General features: G+C 39.3%; 1 protein-coding gene across 1 annotated transcript in view; it reads right to left on the reverse strand.

Moving 5' to 3' along the window:
• Positions 1-21139, reverse strand: part of LOC126162653 (probable multidrug resistance-associated protein lethal(2)03659) — a 316093-nt gene that overhangs the window by 219065 nt on the left and 75889 nt on the right. The window contains exons 3-5 of the mRNA XM_049919291.1: positions 18225-18335; positions 6246-6380; positions 4705-4909 (exon numbers count right to left, since the gene is read on the reverse strand). Coding sequence (XP_049775248.1) covers positions 4705-4909; positions 6246-6380; positions 18225-18335 — 451 coding nt within the window. The remainder of the gene's footprint in view (positions 1-4704; positions 4910-6245; positions 6381-18224; positions 18336-21139) is intronic.

The following is a 21139-nucleotide window of genomic DNA, read 5'->3' on the forward strand; positions in this document are numbered from 1 at the left end:
ATAACATGGCCACATATATTTCTCTGGGACTGGACCATCGCTAAGTCAGTCAGCGCGACACCTTCAATCGATGGCCAGCAACCGCAAGAAGATACCACTTTTTTGTTCTGATTCCCTGTGACAATTATTGCTGTGACTGTCAAATAGAGAAACATCTGTTCTTTTCATGTCCAACCACACTTCAATATATACATATGAATTTAAAGTTTCTATGGGGCATATATTGTACGCTAATACGGAGACGTATACTGTGACAAAATAGACCAACATGAAGTTGTTATATGGAGAAAAGTATCTGCAGTGTTTAAATTTCTGAAATAGTGAATAGAAAACCTCTTCTTCTCATTTGAGATATCATGAACATTTAAAAGAAAACTGACTGTTTTAGAAAGAAAAATGACTGGAGTATTGAATTCTATGTAAAAGACAAAGCTAATGAAATCTCTGGTTTTACTCTACAGTACTTCACAAAGTACATTTCATGACAGGCTAAAATTAAACAACAAAAAATCCAGAATGGAGTGCAACAATGGCTGAAAGCTCATTTTGTGACAGTCTTTTTGTCGTGCTTATCCGCAACTCAGCATCTCTGCTATATGGTGAGTAGCAACTATCCTCTTCATAATATTGTTTTATGACAGGTTATCTGATATGTTACAAAAAGGATACTATAAGTGATCTAACCTTGACAAGCACAGTACCTATTAATATTGAGATTGCTCATGGTCAGCACAGTTCCTATAATTATAACAGGAACTTCCATACACAGTGAAATTATGCTTGTATACAACAATCACATATACAGAAGAAATATGATGTATGTGATATGTCAGTGCATGGTCACATAAAAAGAGGTGTATCATGGCAATATCGGTATCACAAGCAGAACATTAATAGGCAGAGAGAGTTATGAGGATGTTGAACAGTAATTCAATATGTAAAGAAGATGAAAACCTAATAATCATCAGGTTTTGGAAAAGTATAGTAGAGGAAGGAACAGAATACGTAGTTACAGGAGAATACAGACTTAGCAGTAATAATGATAGAGAAGAAATTTTCCTTGACTTCTGCAATTAACTTCACCTAATAGTAACAAATACGATGTTCAAGAATTATATCACAGTGGCACATAGATTCAGAGATCAAATATTGCAATGTAATTCATACCTATGAGCAGATACTGATTTAGATCACAATTTAATAATGTTTGAGTTTAAGAGAATTATCAGAAAGAATCAGTGTTGAAAGAAGTGCAATACTGCAAGTACTGAGGAATGATACTGTGCATTTGAAAGCCTCAGAGGAGGTAGATACTGCAATAATGAATACCACAGAATATAGTTTAGCTCAAAAGAAATGGACATTCCTTAAAAGGGGAATCACAAAAGATGGCGAGACATATTTAGATACAAGAAAGGTAAGTGCAAAGAAATGTTGAGTAACAGAATAAGTACTTCACTTGATTAAAGGAAATACAAATACGAAAGACGAAATACAAATACTGACTTGAAAAGACAGGACTGCAGCAATATTTCACTTAGCAATGAAATGAATAGAAGTGTATGAGAGTAAAGCAGAATAGCTGTAGGTAGGACAGATTTAGCAAACAGAAAAGTCAGCCGGCCGCGGTGGCCGTGCGGTTCTGGCGCTGCAGTCCGGAACCGCGGGACTGCTACGGTCGCAGGTTCGAATCCTGCCTCGGGCATGGGTGTGTGTGATGTCCTTAGGTTAGTTAGGTTTAAGTAGTTCTAAGTTCTAGGGGACTTATGACCTAAGATGTTGAGTCCCATAGTGCTCAGAGCCATTTGAACCATTTTAAAGAAAAGTCAAAACAGCTTTCAGCAAAATTAAAAGCAAAGGTGTCAACACTAAGACTGTCCAAGGAATTCCTCTGCTAAACAAAGTGGAGAGACTAAATAGGTATATACTGAAAGGGAAAAGTACAGGGTTATTACAAATGATTGAAGCGATTTCACAGCTCTACAATAACTTTATTATTTGAGATATTTTCACAATGCTTTGCACGCACATACAAAAACTCAAAAAGTTTTTTAGGCATTCACAAATGTTCAATATGTGCCCCTTTAGTGATTCGGCAGACATCAAGCTGATAATCAAGTTCCTCGCACACTCGGCACAGCATGTCCCCATCAATGAGTTCGAAAGCATCGTTGATGTGAGCTCGCAGTTCTGGCACGTTTCTTGGTAGAGGAGGTTTAAACACTGAATCTTTCACATAACCCCACAGAAAGAAATCGCATGAGGTTAAGTCGGGAGAGCGTGGAGGCCATGACATGAATTGCTGATCATGATCTCCACCACGACCGATCCATCGGTTTTCCAATCTCCTGTTTAAGAAATGCCGAACATCATGATGGAAGTGCGGTGGAGCACCATCCTGTTGAAAGATGAAGTCAGCGCTGTCGGTCTCCAGTTGTGGCATGAGCCAATTTTCCAGCATGTCCAGATACACATGTCCTGTAACGTTTTTTTTGCAGAAGAAAAAGGGGCCGTAAACTTTAAACCGTGAGATTGCACAAAACACATTAACTTTTGGTGAATTGCGAATTTGCTGCATGAATGCGTGAGGATTCTCTACCGCCCAGATTCGCACATTGTGTCTGTTCACTTCACCATTAAGAAAAAAATGTTGCTTCATCACTGAAAACAAGTTTCGCACTGAACGCATCCTCTTCCTTGAGCTGTTGCAACTGCGCCGAAAATTCAAAGCGTTTGACTTTGTCATCGGGTGTCAGGGCTTGTAGCAATTGTAAACAGTAAGGCTTCTGCTTTAGCCTTTTCCGTAAGATTTTCCAAACCGTCGGCTGTGGTACATTTAGCTCCCTGCTTGCTTTATTCGTTGACTTCCGCGGGCTACGCGTGAAACTTGCCCGCACGCGTTCAACCGTTTCTTCGCTCACTGCAGGCCGACCCGTTGATTTCCCCTTACAGAGGCATCCAGAAGCTTTAAACTGCGCATACCATCACCAAATGGAGTTAGCAGTTGGTGGATCTTTGTCGAACTTCGTCCTGAAGTGTCGTTGCACTGTTATGACTGACTGATGTGAGTGTATTTCAAGCACGACATGCGCTTTCTCGGCTCCTGTCGCCATTTTGTCTCACTGTGCTCTCGAGCACTCTGGCAGCAGAAACCTCAAGTGCGGCTTCAGCCGAACAAGACTTTATGAGTTTTTCTACGTATCTGTAGTGTGTCGTGACCATATGTCAATGAATGGAGCTACAGTGAATTTATGAAATCGCTTAAATCATTTGTAATAGCCCTGTAGTTTAGAAGCTGCAAAATGGCATTTTCACCATTACATGTCAGAGGTATATAAAAGAATTGGTGTAAGAAAGATAATATAAGTAACATAGCACTAATAATAAAAGGGACTGACAAACTTAGGAAACTATGAAGGTAACAAGAGGGAGGAAACAAAACAACATGGAAAAGGGTGAAAGATCTCATGTAAGCTGATTTATTTTCCTCTTCCTATTTTTTATCATCATCATCATCATCATCATCATCATCATCATCATTTAAGACTGATTATGTTTTTCAGCGTTCAGTCTGGAGCATAGCCCCCTTATAAAATTCCTCCATGATCCCTTATTCAGTGCTAACATTGGTGCCTCTTCTGATATTAAACCTATTACTTCAAAATCATTCTCAACTGAATCCAGGTACCTTCTCCTTGGTCTGCCCCAACTCCTCCTATCCTCTACTGCTGAACCCGTGAGTCTCTTGGGTAACCTTGCTTCTCCCATGCGTGTAACATGACCCCACCATCTAAGCCTGTTCGCCCTGACTGCTACATCTATAGAGTTCATTCCCATTTTTTCTTTGATTTCCTCATTGTGGACACCCTCCTCCCATTGTTCCCATCTACTAGTACCTGCAATCATCCTAGCTACTTTCATATCTGTAACCTCAACCATGTTGATAAGGTAACCTGAATCCACCCAGCTTTCGCTCCCATACAACAAAGTTGGTCGAAAGATTGAACGGTGCACAGATAACTTAGTCTTGGTACTGACTTCCTTCTTGCAGAAGAGACTAGATCATAGCTGAGCGCTCACTGCATTAGCTTTGCTACACCTCGCTTCCAGTTCTTTCACTATGTTTCCATCCTGTGAGAATATGCATCCTAAGTACTTGAAACCGTCCACCTGTTCTAACTTTGTTCCTCATATTTGGCACTCAATCCGTTTATATTTCTTTCCCACTGACATTACTTTCCTTTTGGAGATGCTAATATTCATACCATAGTCCTTACATTTCTGATCCAGCTCTGAAATATTACTTTGCAAACTTTCAATTGAATCTGCCATCACAACTAGGTCATCCGCATATGCAAGACTGCTGCTATTTTTTAAGAAAGAAAAAACACTGTGTTATCTAGCTATCAAGTTCTCATTACTGTGTGCAGAATGATAATCGAATTCATTTTCTGCTGGTAGTTGTCCCAATATTCTTATCCTGCTACCCTGCACCAATCCTCTCCACACTCTTATACAGCTGTCCCCATTCTACACTTCCCACCTATTGGAAATCTTAACACTTTCCATTAATACACATCTATTTCTATTCTGTTGCCTTAACTTCCCACAACAGTCACTAAAAGGTTGTAAGAACACTGTACTACACTAATTTGTAAAACAAATGTGCAGTGAAATACATTGTGTATCCAATATTTGGCATACCTTCCTGTAAAGAAGTGAACAACTGGCAACCCTCATTTTGAGGGCCAAGTGCATCATTGCCATCATATACGGATGAATGACGATGGCAGAAATCAAAGAACACAATATCACCGCAGTAGCATACAGATATGCTTCCGATACTGGCATGGTACTTCCTGGTGAGAAATACTGTAACAGAAGACCAAGAAAGAGTGGCTGTGCCACCCTTCACATTTCACCAAAAATTATCAGATACATTCATGATACTAAAAAGCTTGTTTTCAGTAAAGATATATGAAAAATATTTCAAATGTATAACCCTAATTTCTCTAGAACATGACAGGAAGTTGTTAGCTCATATTACATCACGGCAAAAAAGTCTGAGGTGAGTGTTTGAAAGTTCTGGCCTGTAAGTTATCAATAAAATCAAAGTTTTCATTCATGGTACATCACAATTTCAGATTATGTCAGTGATTATGAACAGAAAGGGAAGATAAGCTAATGAAAATCTCTGAAAGGAAAGTAGGAATATCAAAAATTACGAAAATGATAGATGTACTCACCATAAAGATGACATGCTGGGTCACAGATAGGCACAACGAAAAGACTGTTGCACACTAAGCTTTCAGCCAAAGTCTTCTTGAGAAAAGGAAGGAAAACGAACACACATTTACAAAAAGTGCACCTCGTGGTCCACCTCACACACATATAATCGTGAACTCTTGCTGCTCTAGCTGCCTAGAGCAGCAGTAGATAGTAGTTTTCTGTGTGTGTCATATTTATGGTGAGTAGCAATATATTCTTTTCATAATTGTTGAAAAGAAGGTAGTTCACACATTTTAAAATGGAGGGAAGGTTTTAGGTGTAAAAGTTAGAGAGTCCACCTCATCTTATCTTGTTTTCTTTCTTAGTCAACTATGCTACAAGTAAGACATTATATATTTGCGCAGAAATAAAAAGCATTGTATAAACAACAGAAGATAAGTAAGATGAAAATCTTTAAAACTTCACCAAAAACTACATTCCTGTATGTGTAGAAAACATATCATCAAATTTATTTGTTGGTAGTGCGACAGAATCCACATCTGTGGAACAGCACACACTAGGAAACTCTTCATCTGGGTATTTAATGGTGATGAGATTCATTTTTTGGCTAAGATATTTTAAAGTTTTAGAAATCAACTGAACTATTGTAATCATTTTTTTCAACGTGCATTAGTTAAGTCACATAATGGTCCATATATTGTGAACTCTGCGGGTGATAAACTTCAAAGTTGGGACAAAAATTTATACCGGTCTCAAGAAACCCAACGAAACTATTTGTTTCTGAAGTTTTAAAATATATGGTTCATTGACCAATTTTGAAAGCTTCTTCAGTTAATCTGTCGAAGATGTGTCTATATACAGACCAGTATTAATATCCACATGTACAATAAAATTCACAATCTAAAGCAAGGAAAATTGTACAAATCTTGCAACTAGCAAAGTAATAATAAATGATCATAAGGATTCATATTCTTACTCCAGTAATTTTTGATATTCCAAAAATTGTAAGTACAAACCGGACAAACAATTCAAGAACTGCTCGAATACACCCATACATCATATATTTCCACCCGTATGCACTGAGCATAACACGCAGATAGCTTGGACTTCTATCGTTCTTCGCTGCTGTTCTGCAGTCTTGTTTCCACAACCTGTAATATATTGGGACTTGCTATTAATAATGTAATTAAATATTATAAGATAAATTGAAGACAATGTCCAACATGTAAATGAACTAAAAACAATAGACAAGAAAATAGAAGAAATAAAAGATCACACATGGAAAAAAGTGATAGGCAATGAATACTACTTCTTCAATAGCTCAATTGATTTCTAGTGCCAGATACCTCTTCTTATGCAAGGAACTGACCTGATACTGGGCAATAGTTTTTTCCTTACATATATGTACATCAGTAGCTAGGGTTCCTTTCCATAGCATTTGCATTTGGAAGATACTAAGAATAACTACGGTACTTACATGCCTCTGTGTGGTCTGTAATTAATTTAATCTTGTCTCTTGTAATGGGTCACCCTCCTCTAACATTACCTTTTTTAATAGAAATAGTCGATGCCACGTATACTATAGAGTCTTGTATAGGTGAATATTGTATCAGCTGTCTAACTGAATGAACTTCATATCATTTTGTATACGATGTGTTAAGTTTTGGGCTAATATATGTAAAAATAAATTAATTTGTTAATACTCTGTACATACAGTCAAAATTCTTTTAAAATTATTTGAAATTACGAAATTTCTGGCACATTTAAAATAGATATCATTAACTGTACAATCTAATGTTAATTATTAAATTTATTTCTGGAATCATTTATAAAATAATGATATAACTTGGTGATGATTCTTCTTCTGTCGAGAAAGTTTGTGAACTCTTTTGCTTTGTACACTCTTTGGAACATTGTGAATACCGCAGAATGGAATCAGAAGTGTTCTTGAGTGTGTCACTAATAATGTAATTTTTTATGTGATAGAAGTGAAAATTGTAAAATTGGTGTGATTTAGAAGAATGGGATAAAACAAAAAGATATTCATAGCAACAGGCATTCTTCATCAGTTATTCAGTTCAATAAGAATCTGCAACATTATAAAGATTACAGCATCAATAATGTACCCTAGATGCAAGACTTGGAGCCAACAACAATGAGATAATGACGATAAGTAAAAGGATTTTCCGTCGTATATCTTACACCTCCCCCCCATGAACCATGGACCTTGCCATTGGTGGGGAGGCTTGAGTGCCTCAGCAACACAGATGGCCGTACCGTAGGTGCAACCACAACAGAGGGGTATCTGTTGAGAGGCCAGACAAACATGTGGTTCCTGAAGACGGGCAGCAGTAGTTGCAGGGGCAACAGTCTGGATGATTGACTGATCTGGCCTTGTAACACTAACCAAAACGGCCTTGCTGTGCTGGTACTGCGAATGGCTGAAAGCAAGGGGAAACTACAGCTGTAATTTTTCTTGAGGGCATGAAGCTTTACGGTATGGTTAAATGATGATGGCATCCTCTTGGGTAAAATATTTCGGAGGTAAAATAGTCCCCCATTCGGATCTCCGGGCGGGGACTACTCAAGACGACATCGTTATCAGGAGAAAGAAAACTGGCGTTCTTTGGATCGGAGCGTGGAATGTCAGATCCCTTAATCGGGCAGGTGGGTTAGAAAATTTAAAAAGGGAGATGGATAGGTTAAAATTATATATAGTGGAAATTAGTGAAGTTCAGTGGCAGGAGGAACAAGACTTTTGGTCAGGTTAATACAGGGTTATAAATACAAAGTCAAATAGGGGTAATGCACTAGTAGGTTTAATAATGAATAAAAAAAATAGGAGTGCGGGTAAGCTACTACAAGCAGCATAGTGAACGCATTATTATGGCCAAGATAGACATGAAGCCCATGCCTACTACAGTAGTACAAGTTTATATGCCAACTAGCTCTGCAGATGATGAAGAAATTGATGAAATGTATGATGAGATAAAAGAAATTATACAGGTAGTGAAGGGAGATGAAAATTTAATAGTCAAGGGTGATTGGAATTTGTCAGTAGGAAAAAGGAGAGAAGGAAACATAGTAGGTGAATACCTGAAATTTGAGACTCGAAATTCAAGGGGAGAGAAATGTTTTAGGCCGCACCTCCAAATCGAAACAAAGTTGGTCCATTGTAATATGAGAGACAATTTAAGTCGAATGAATGATGATACAGTTACAGTAGGTTCGAGTCGTAAGCTTAGCAGTTAAGCTTTACTAGGTAGCCATTGCTATGCGTCACGCGCTCCGTCCGTATTTATACGGGTACCTTTCCTTTTTCACGTGCTTCGTCTGGTTTGAATTGATTGCATATTTTGCTTTGATCTGGTAAGTGCCGTTGTCTTTGTTATAGGTGTTTACATCACTCTAAGCTGAAAATGCATTACTGTACTGTGTCATGAATTGTTTGTCGCATTCTGATAATGAATGTTTACAGCCTGTCCCCGCTCGCGGCATGGCTTGCTTTTGTGCGCGTGTAATGGATCTGGGAGATGTTATTTTTTTTTACCGTATTTGTCGATACCGAATTTAAATGTTTTCTTATATTTTTGTCAGGATTTATTATAATTTGTCTTATTATATGTTAATTTACTTCTGTTTTTGAGAGTAAAAGCATATTGATTATTATTAGAAAATGTATCGAAGAATAGCAGAGAGACTGATTACAACTGGAAGATTGTGTGTGGTGTAAAACATCTTTGACGTTGGAGTCATCTTTGACTGTACTTAGTCGGCAGCTAACGGTTGGTGTGTGTTGACCATGGTGTTGTTGGAAGAACAATGTGAAGGTCGCCGTCATAAATAATTTTGAAGTATGTTACTATTATTTTTGTATTAACTAAAAAAAAAAGAAGAAACTACATTTGAAGAAACTGTATTTGAAACACCAAAATGAGAGAAACACGTTGAACCACGTCAATTCTGCAACCAACAAAGACACATTGTGGAATCATACTGAGACAACTGAAGCCAAGACTATATCGCCGTGTAAACGTCTAATGAAAAAGGTACTGTCACGAAATATGGCAAATTTAAGTAAATAAAAAATAGTGAGCATATTTTCAACTTGTGTCATTGCCGCATTTCAATTGTGGGCGTCAGCCGGGATAACAGTTAGCCGTATTTTCAACTTGTGTCTCGTCCGGGATAACAAATTTGCAATATTTCACGCGCTACCGCCGCTTACAATTAAAAAAAGAGAGGAATCGTTTCATTAGCAAAACAATGGCAAGAGACTGCTATTTGTTGTAACTTACACTGCTGCTTTCTTTGATAATGATCAACAAGAACCAAATAATAGACTGGTTTTGATAGAAGACGTTCTGACCGAGAGTTTAGCGAAAATTTTTCTCCGTTTGAAAATCTTTGCAGACGCCTCTTTAGTACTTTAAATTCTGCACAGAAATTAGAGTGGTCTTAGATTTAAAAATCTAGTCAATTGCCGTGCTTCATTTCTGACTGAATCACTATTAGGCATAAGAATAATACGAAAATAAACATGACATGATATGTATATTCTTCCGCATTTGCTGTTGTCTCATCCTAGTGAGACAGGATTTAAATGAGATAGCAACAAACACGAAAGAATACATGGCAAAATGTTTATATTCGTATTATTCTTATGGTGAAGAGAATACTGTATGTGATTCACAATTCATGAAAGTTCCTATGAGCAACCATCTCTTCTCACAGGTTGAAAAAATTCAGAACCTAGAGCTGGCCATATTGACAAACATCCCAAACAGTCTTGCCAGTCCGATTTTCATAGTACATTGAAATGCTGCTACATTCAAAAATGAACAATACGGAATTTCTATTTACTTCATTGGATAATGTATAAAATGCAGTGGTCGAAACTCGGGGCGGAGAAGAAGGCTCATCTTCCACCCTTTTTTTTTTAATTTATTTACTGACGCAGAGGTTTTGGCACCAGTATTTATCTTTGTGCCTGCAAAGCATGCCTGTGCAGCGCTACATATTTTCGACAGCAGAAGTTAGTTGTGGCGCCAACTACCAACATTTTTCAGAACTTCCGCTTACGTTGCACTCGATTCTAAGCCGCAGGCGGTTTTTTGGATTACAAAAACCGGAAAAAAAGTGCGGCTTAGATTCGAGTAAATACGGTAACTTAATCATAGCTAACACTTGGTTCAAGATTCATAAAAGAAGGTTGTATACATGGAAGAATCCTGGAGATACTAGAGGGTATCAGATAGATTATATAGTGGTAAGACAGAGATTTAGGAACCAGGATTTAAATTGTAAGACATTTCCAGGGGCAGATGTGGACTCTAACCACAATCTATTGGTTATGAACTGTAGATTAAAACTGAAGAAACTGCAAAAAGGTGGGAATTTAAGGAGATGGGACCTGGATAAACTGACTAAACCAGAGGTTGTACAGAGTTTCAGGGAGAGCAAAGGGAACAATTGACAGGAATAGGGGAAAGAAATACAGTAGAGGAAGAATGGGTAGCTCTGAGGGATGAAATAGTGAAGGCAGCAGAGGATCAAGTAGGTAAAGAGATGAGGGCTACTAGAAATCCTTGGATAACAGAAGAAATACTGAATTTAATTGATGAAAGAAGAAAATACAAAACTGCAGTAAATGAAGCGGGCAAAAAGGAATACAAACATCTCAAAAATGAGATCGACAGGAAGTGCAAAGTGGCTAAGCAGGAATGGCTAGAGGACAAATGTAAGGATGTAGAGGCTTATCTCACTAGAGGCAAGATAGATACTGCCTACAGTAAAATTAAAGAGACCTTTGGAGAAAAGATAGCCACTTGTATGAATATCAAGAGCTCAGATGGAAACCCAGTTCTAAGCAAAGAAGGGAAAGCAAAAAGGTGGAAGGAGTATATAGAGGGTCTATACAGGGGCAATGTACTTGAGTCCAGTATTATGGAAATGGAAGAGGATGTAGATGAAGATGAAATGGGAGATACGATACTGCGTGAAGAGTTTGACAGAGCATTGAAAGACCTGAGTCGAAACAAGGCCCCAGGAGTAGACAACATTTCCTTAGAACTACTGGCGGCCTTGGGAGAGCCAGTCATGGCAAAACTCTACTATCTGGTGAGCAAGATGTATGAGACAGGTGAAATACCCTCAGACTTCAAGAAGAATATAATGATTCCAATTCCAAAGAAAGCAAGTGTTGACAGATGTGAAAATCACCAAACTATCAGTTTAATAAGTCACAGCTACAAAATACTAACACGAATTCTTTAGAGACGAATGGAAAAGCTGGTAGAAGCCGACCTCGGGAAAGATCATTTTGGATTCCGTAGAAATGTTGAAACACGTGAGGCAATACTGACCTTACAACTTATCTTAGAAGAAAGATTAAGGAAAGGCAAACCTACGTTTCTAGCATTTGTAGACTTTGAGAAAGCTTTTGACAATGTTGACTGGAATACTCTCTTTCAAATTCTAAAGGTGGCAGGGGTAAAGTACAGGGAGCGAAAGGCTATTTACAATTTGTACAGAATCCAGATGGCAGTTATAAAAGTCGAGAGACATGAAAGGGAAGCAGTGGTTGGGAAAGGAGTGAGACAGGGTTGTAGCCTCTCCCTGATGTTATTGAATCTGTATATTGAGCAAGCAGTGAAGGAAATGAAAGAAAAATTCGGAGTAGGTATTAAAATCCATGGAGAAGAAATAAGAACTTTGAGGTTTGCCGATTCCATTGTAATTCTGTCAGAGACAGCAAAGGACTTGGAAGAGCAGTTGAATGGAATGGACAGTGTCTTGAAAGGAGGATATAAGATGAACATCAACAAAAGCAAAACGAGGATAATGGAATGTAGTCAAATTAAATGATTAATGGAAAATCTCATATAAAGATGTGAAACAAATACTAACAAAGAGATAGAGGGGCTGGCCAGTACTTACCTCAGCTCAGTACAGCCGATAGATACACATAAAACAGAACCGAAAAAATACATTCCTAGCTTTCGGAACAAATGTTCCTTCATCAGGGAGGAGAGAGGGGAAAGAAAGGGAAGAAGGGAAAGGAGATTCAGTTACTCACAACCCAGGCTATGAAGCAACAGGGAAAGGAAAATAGGGAGGGTAGCAAGGATGGAGGCATGATTGTCAGAGGAAAGCCAAAGATATTCTACTGTAAGTACTGTGCCAGCTTCAAACCAAAGAGGATGCATACAGAAGTAAAGAGGTATATAATGTAAAGATAAACACAGCTATGTAGGATGAAAAGATGCGTGAATGGCTAAAGAGGAAAGGGAAAGAGGAGAAGACTGAAGAGTAAATGGGAGTGAGGTTGTTTAACGTAGGTTCAGTCCAGGGGGATGGCGGGATGAAAGGATGTGTTGGAGTGCAAGTTCCCATCTCCGCAGTTCAGAGGGACTGGGGTTGGGTGGGAGAAGCCAAATGGCACATACAGTGTAGCAGGTTCCTAGGTCCCTAGAATTATGCTGGAGGGCATGCTCCGCTACTGGGTATTGGGCATCTCCTAGGCGGACAGTTCGTCTGTGTCCGTTCATGCGCTCAGCCAGTTTAGTTGTTGTCATGCCGATGTAAAAGGCTGTGCAGTGCAGGCATGTCAGTTGATAAATGACATGTGTAGTCTCACACGTGGCTCTGCCTTGAATTGTGTATGTTTTACCAGTAGCGGGGCTGGAGTAGGTGGTTGTGAAGGGATGCATGGGGCAGGTTTTGCAGCGGGGTCGGTTACAGGGGTAGGAACCGCTGGGTAGAGAAGGTAGTCTGGGAATATTGTAGGGTTTAACAAGGATGTTACGGAGGTTAGGGGGGCAACGAAAGGCAACTCTGGGTGGTGTGGGGAGAATTTTGTCAAGGGATGATCTCATTTCAGGGGTTGACTTGAGAAAGTCATATCCCTGGCGGAGTAATTTGTTGATGTTTTCGAGGCCAGGATAATATTGGGTGACAAGGGGGATGCTTCTGTGTGGTCTGGGGGTACGAACATTGTTGTTGGACGGGGAGGAATGTATTGCTCTGGAGATCTGTTTGTGGACAAGGTCTGCAGGATAGTTGCGGGAGAGGAAAGCACTGGTCAGGTTATTGGTGTAATTGTTGAGGGATTCATCACTGGAGCAGATGCGTTTGCCACGAATACCTAGGCTGTAGGGAAGGGAGCGTTTGATGTGGAATGGATGGCAGCTATCAAAGTGAAGGTACTGTTGTTTGTTTGTGGGTTTGATATGGACAGAGGTGTGGATGTGAGCTTCAACAAGATGAAGGTCAACATCCAGGAAGGTGGCTTGGGTTTTGGAGAAGGACCAGGTGAAATTCAGATTCGAAAAGGAGTTGAGGTTATGGAGGAAATTAAGGAGTGTTTCTTCACCATGAGTCCAGACCACAAAGATGTCATCTATAAACCTATACCAGGCCAGGGGAAGCAGCTGTTGGGTCTTCAGGAAAGCCTCCTCCATGCGGCCCATGAAGAGGTTGGCATAGGACGGAGCCATCCTGGTTCCCATGGCCGTTCCCCTGATTAGTTTGTAGGTCTGGCCTTCAAAAGTGAAGTAGTTATGGGTGAGGATGAAGTTGGTAAGTGTGATAAGGAACGAGGTTTTTGGAAGATCTTCTGGTGGGCGTTGGGAGAGGTAGTGCTCAAGGGCAGAGAGACCATGGGTATGTGGGATGTTTGTGTAAAGGGATGTAGCATCTATGGTGACAAGAAAGGTTTCAGGTGGGAGAGGAGTGGGAATGGATTTGAGGCGTTCTAGGAAGTGGTTTGTGTCTTTGATGTAGGATGGGAGTCTGCGGGTGATAGGTTGGAGGTGCTGGTCTACCAGAGCTGAGATACGTTCGGTTGGGGCTTTGAAGCCTGCTACAATGGGACGGCCAGGATGGTTCTCTTTGTGGATTTTGGGTAATAGGTAGAAGGTAGGGGTACGTGGCTCAGGTGGAATGAGTAAGTCTATGGAAGCCATTGTGAGGCCTTGTGAGGGACCTTGGATTTTTAGGATTTTTTGCAGCTCAGTCTGGATGGAGGGAATGGGATCCTGGGTAACAGCTTTGTAGGTTGAGGTGTCGGAGAGTTGACACAGTCCTTCTGCCACATACTCCACACGGTCAAGTACGACAGTTGTGGAGCCTTTATCCGCCGGGAGGATGACAATAGAGCGGTCTATTTTCAGCTCCTTAATGGCACGGGATTCAGCTGGGGTGATGTTGGGGGTTGTCGGGATGTTCTTCAAGAAGGACTGGGAGGCAACACTGGATGTGAGGAATTCCTGAAATGTCTGCAAGGTATGGTTTTGGGGGAGGGGAGGAGGATCCCTTTGGGAAGGCAGTCGGAACTGTTCTAGACAGGGTTCAACACTGGGTCTAGTATTTGGGGGCTGTGTTTGGGTAGTGAAGTGATATTTCCAGTTGAGGTTCCGGGTGAATGAGAGGAGATCTTTAACCAGGGCAGTGTGGTTGAATTCAGGTGTGGGGCTAAAGGTTAAGCCTTTTGATAGAACAGATGTCTCTAGAGGAGAGAGGGATCTGGATGAGAGGTTTAGGACTGAATTGGAACTAGTGATATGTGGCATTTGACTGCGGTTATAGTTGAGATTTGGTCTGTGTGGGGTATGTGCTGGGATGGGGAGATTGAGTAGGGTGGCTAGGCTAGGTTTGTTGGCTATGAGGGGGGTTTGTTGAAGGTTCTGTTGTGGTTGGTGTTTGTGAGGGATAGGGAGAGGGACCCCACTTCTTAGGTGTTGCACTAGCACTGTGGATAGTTTTTTTCAGGTGGTGTGTGGCATGGAACTCAAGTTTGCAGCTGGCTTCTAGGATGATGTTCCTGAGTGTGTTCTCCAAGCAAGGGTTTGAGAGGTGAAGGACTTTGAAGAGAGATAGGAGCTGTTGGGAGTGGTGGTTACATGAAGTAGTGTAGAGATTCAGGACAAGTTGGGTAAGGGCTAAGGATTGAAGGTTCTGGAAGTCCAGGAGAGACTGGTGGAAGGAGGAATTGCATCCGGAGATGGGAACTTTTAAGGTAAGCCCTTTAGGGATAATTCCAAAGGTTAAGCAGGACCGGAGGAAAAGTATGTGGGATTGCAGTTTGGCTACGGTGAATGCATGTTTCCGGAATGAATGTAGATAATGTGGTATGGGATTAGGGTACATAGTGGATAACTGGTGGGTAGGGAAATTAAATAACTAAAGTTGAAATAGTAATCATAAGAAGGAATAAAACGGGGAGGGAGGACGAGAAAGAAAGAAATTGTCTTGGTGATGTTCAATACCAAAGGAAGACCACTAAATAAGAAAAATACAGAAAAAGTTGACCAGACCAAGCAAGTATGTCCAGATCAGGGGAAAAGAACACACGTTGCTCAAAAACAGAGATAGCGAGTGGCGAAAAAAGATCGCGCGTGCCGCAAAAAAGATCGCGCGTGCCGCAAAAGCGATCGCGCGTGCCGCAAAAAAGATCGCGAGTGCCGCAAAAAAGATCGCGAGTGCCGCAAAAAAGATCGCGGGTGGCGCAGAAATGTCCCAAAAAAATTTTCTTGTGGCAGAGAAAGAGAGCCAATGGCACAAAAATATCGCCAGCAACAAGAAATCGACGGAAATGGATGATACTGGTAAGTGTGGAAGAGATTGTTGGCAGTGATTGTTGGCTGGGAAACCTCGAATAACGAACGTTAAAACTATGGAATGTTGAATAAATAAATCAATAAATAAAAAAGAGAAGAGGACTATAAACGGAACAAGATAATAGGAGGAAGATGAAACTAGCACAGTTGGTGACGACAATATTTATTTATGTATATATAAAACACTGAAGAAGAGAAAGTGTTAAGATGACAGACGTAAGTGATAGCTAACAAAAGGGACAAAACAATGAAGGATGTGGACCATATAGGTGATCTAAATGATTAATGGAAAATCTCATATAAAGATGTGAAACAAATACTAACAAAGAGATAGAGGGGCTGGCCAGTACTTACCTCAGCTCAGTACAGCCGATAGATACACATAAAACAGAACCGAAAAAATACATTCCTAGCTTTCGGAACAAATGTTCCTTCATCAGGGAGGAGTCAAATTAAGTCTGGTGATGCTGAGGGAATTAGATTAGGAAATGAGACACTTAAAGTGGTAAAGGAGTTTTGCTATTTGGGGAGCAAAATAACTGATGATGGTCGAAGTAGAGAGGATATAAAATGTAGACTGGCAATGGCAAGGAAAGTGTTTCTGAAGAATAGAAATTTATTAACATTGAGTATAGATTTACATGTCAGGGAGTCGTTTCTGAAAGTATTTGTATGGAGTGTAGCCATGTATGGAAGTGAAACAGGGACAATAAATAGTTTGGACAAGAAGAGAATAGAAGCTTTTGAAATGTGGTGCTACAGAAGAATGCTGAAGATCAGATTGGTAGATCACATAACTAATGAGGAGGTATTGAATATAATTGGGGGGAAGAGGAGTTTGTGGCACAACTTGACAAGAAGAAGGGACTGGTTGGTAGGACATGTTCTGAGTCATCAGGGGATCACAAATTTAGCATTGGAGGGCAGTGTGAAGGGTAAAAATCATAGAGGGAGAGCAAGAGATGAATACACTAAGCAGATTCAGAACGATGTAGGTTGCAGTACGTACTGGGAGATGAAGAAGCTTGCACAGGATAGAGTAGCATGGAGAGCTGCATCAAACCAGTCTCAGGACTGAAGACCACAACAACAACAACATCTTACACCTCTTGAAGGTTTTGAAAATACTGAACAGACTAATAGGAATTTAATGGTGATGTGTGAGAGGGTAAGATTACACTCTGTGGCTGCTCCATGTATGATACATGTAGGGGTACCTTATATTCCTGTTGCCCTTAATTAATACTGCTTCTTGAAACTTCATAAGTAAAGGCTTTAATGGGATAGTTGATATCAATTTTCAGGGGTCTGTATGTCTATGTTTTTAAGAATTTATGTGAGTCTCTCCCATAAGTCAAACAAGCCTGTGACAATTTGTGCTGTCCTTCTTTGTACACACATAATATGCCCTTTTAGTTTTACTTGATATGGATCCCAAATACTTGAACCATTTTCTATGACAGTTTGCATCAGTGTTTTGTAAGTTAATATGTTTTGTAGCGTGATTGCACTTTTCCAGTATCCCCTAGTGAACTGAAGACTTATTACCTGCCCTAGCTACAACTAAACCTATGTGATCGTTTCATTTTGGATCCCCAAAAATTGTTGCAACCAAGTATTTGTATGAGTAGTCTGTGTCCAGTTTAACTCACTGATATTTTAGTCACAAGATACTGCATTTTTCCATTTTGTGAAGTCCACGATTTTACATTTCTGAACATTTAAAACAAGTTGGCAATCATTGTTACCACTTTGAAGTTTTATCAAGAGCTCAGTAGATACTTCTGGGACTTTTTACAGATAAGCACCTCATTATAAAGAATTAATTCATCTGCAAAATGTCTGGTGCTACTATTAACATTGTCTTCCATGTCATTAAAATATAATATGAACATCAAGGATCCCGATATACTTCCCTGATGCATGCCTTATTTCTGCATCTACCATTGACTGTCCATCACAAAATCCTCAATCCAGTCACAAAATTAATTTGTTATTCCATTTGCTTGTACTGTCATTAATGTTTGTTTGTGTGGTATGGTGTCAAATGCTTGTTAAACTTTGTACTGTTACATAAGTATGTAACTGAAATTTCTATTATATCTTCAAACAATTATAATTATTTCACAGGAAACAAAGAGACATTTCTAAAGTCAACCTACCATCCAGAATAACTGGCTCACTCAATAGAACATCAATCATGCTGCTAACTACTCTGTGTTAAGCTGTATGAATGGCGCCTATTCTGTGTTCTTAATAGAATATCTGTTTGCAAAAGGAGGACCATTAATGTGATCATCTCATTTTGCAACCATCACTATCATCAAATGAATACCCAGTCTTCATTAAACACTTATACATACATTTGGTACTTACCTTTCAAATCTTTCACCCAACAGTGATGATTTGTGCTCTTTCAGGGGTGCATACAGGTCTTCAATTTCGATGTCTCTCTTTAAGCCTGTTTTGAAGGTTTTGAATGTCCACCTGAAATACATATTTCAGTATTTACATTAAACTTAAATCTTTCTATGAAAACAAAACACAGACTTTTACAATGATCAAGCTGTATTTGTGCAGCAGCACACAAGGAACTCCATGCATGGGTAGTTAACATCCTTCATACAGTAATTGCTTTACCCGGTGTGAAAGCGAATTAAAGTATCCACAAAGGTAAATCGCAACACTAGTCTGTGATAATCTTTGTAAATTCAGTATAAGCTGCACAGAATGACAGATTTATTAATTTATGTTCCATTTTTAGCAACTACCATGCTGCCTTACCTACTTACCGGTAATCTGTATCTAAACAATATGTACTGTTCAATACAGTATGCTTTTAATGTCTTTTTAAATATTTTATTTTATTTATTTTTTGTTAATTAAGTTAAATGTAGCTTCTACTGTACGGATAAGGATCAAGCTATTTGTACAATATTTTCAAATACTTTTTGTTAATCACTATAACAGACTGACGGAAGTACACAAATAGTGCAATTAAGACTATTTGCAGCACACTCTCTTACTATTTTAGTTGTTTATTTTAATGTCCCTGTTTAAAAATTGAAAGCTGTTTACCCAAAAAAACAATTTCACAGCTAAGGACTGAGTGCAAACAGTAAAAATTACACTTCACTGTATGTTAAAAATTGGTGACAGGATTCTAAAAGTACACTGAAGGCATTCTCTTTGTTAATGTCTTTACAGATGTGTTCCTTCCATTTGAACTGACAGTCAACATTCATTCCTAAAAACTTTGTGTTTGTTATACGGCCTACTCAATTATTGTCTATCTTTGATTTGACAGCATTATTTTCCCTCTTCAAGTTGGAATTAATGGTGCTGTTTTTTTTCCCTCATAAAAAAAATCACGAGACCTCACCTGATTTTTCTACCACAGGACTTCTGCTTTTTAATCTGAGACTTCAGTGCTGATGTCATCACATAATTTTTCGCTCAATCTAATATTATCGAACTAATTACTGCTGTACAAAATGTTCTTATAAAATTTTAATTATCATATTGGAAAAATAAAATCAGATGATTAATAATTTTTTGTTTGCTTGCACCACTTGTCTACAGTCCTGGTACACATTGAAATCCCCACTGACAACACAGTTGCAAAATGCTGAGGAGCCAAAATAAAATGCCACAGCCCATTGATAAAGCGAAATGCTGTCCAGTAAAGAAGAATACAACAGAGGCCAACCTCCAGCGACTAAAGGTAGTGAACTTGAGAATCAGATGGAAAAAAGACAGTTACTGTAATAAGGTTACAAACCTTGAAAACAGCATAAAGGTAATGGCAATTCCACTCGGAAATCCGCAATGAAGTGCAACATACTTTTGCTTGCTGACAGCCATGGAAGAAAGTTACATGATACTCAGTGGTGCAGCATGGGGAAGAGAAGAGGGGCAGAGGGGCCTCGGCCTTGGGCAGCAAGGAAGTGGGAGGCGGAAAGGAGCGGCCAAGTTGGGTAATCCTGTCAGAAGCACCAGGCCGTGGTCATTACATCAAATAACTGTAACGTCATTGGGACCACATAGGTACTTATGCAGAATTTCATGCCAATTGGACAAGTGGAAGTGGTTCAAAATTTAGTTATAAGATTTGATCTAAAAAAATATCCCACAAGCTAGGGTTACTTGAAACCTTATGTTTATTTTGAGCCTGAAATGGACAAATGTTGCAGTCTCTTGACAGAGGCAACAGTTTCTGATGAGTTAGTAGTATGAGTTTCTGATATGTAGCGTCTTTAGTACAGACACCTACAGGCTCTGTTCTAGTTCTTTTGTCACAGTGGGAAAAAGAAGAAGAAGAAAAACAAGAACAACAAGAAGAAGAAGAAGATTGTTTGGTTTAGTCCTCAAACTTTTGTCTATACATGCAATTTCAAAGGATACAGATTGTTGGTACCTTTTCTTACTATCAAATTTCATACCTTTTACAACTTTATCATAGCCAGTTGAATATTTTTTATAAAATAAGCCATATAAACAGACCAATTTAAAATTTTGTCAACATAGCAAGCAACAGTAGGATACTTGAGCCCGCTGTTTTTCTCTTGTGATTTGCACTCAAGAAACCCTGAACCACTTTTCTAACCTTCAGATGTGACATTAATGTGGGCTCAAGTAGTCTGTAAAATGCATTCATGTACAAAACTATACTTCTGTTTGTAAAATGTAGTTTATTAAAGCTTTTTCTAATAATTATCAAAAAGAATATGAGCATGTTTTAATCAAATGTGCTTGAAGCTCGTCAACAGAGACTGGAAATGGCCAACACTTAAGAATATTTCATTTTTCTGTTGCGATACACTGCTGCACATTTGTGGCCACCATCCATTTGCTACAGCAGACAATCTCACACTGTAGTAGATGATGTATCGCCTGACAGAAGAAAAAAGCCGCATCAAGAACTGTACATGTCTGAGGACAAGAGTTTTCTCTGCCAAGTGCCTCTTTACTGCACAATGTAGCATTTTCCTCTAAAGCATGGTGCAGGAAGCATTCCCAACTCCCAGTACTTCCTGCACCAACAATGAACTGTCCACACAACAAGTGCAAGTTCTTAAATGTTCCTTTGGTCTCAAATTTATGTTCAAGTTATTTCATTGTCAGAACTTAACAGTTTGCCATGGTGTTGCCAGATAGGTGCAGGATCCATGAAGACATCAATAATGAGTCAGTTTTGCATGTCTACAAAGCGAACAACATTGCAAGCTCCCATGACTCCTTTGGAGAACTAGTGGGCAAGACTGATAACATATTTCAGAGGAACTTTATTC

Source organism: Schistocerca cancellata, chromosome 2 (genome assembly GCF_023864275.1).
Source record: "Schistocerca cancellata isolate TAMUIC-IGC-003103 chromosome 2, iqSchCanc2.1, whole genome shotgun sequence".
NCBI classification, from domain to species: domain Eukaryota; kingdom Metazoa; phylum Arthropoda; class Insecta; order Orthoptera; family Acrididae; genus Schistocerca; species Schistocerca cancellata.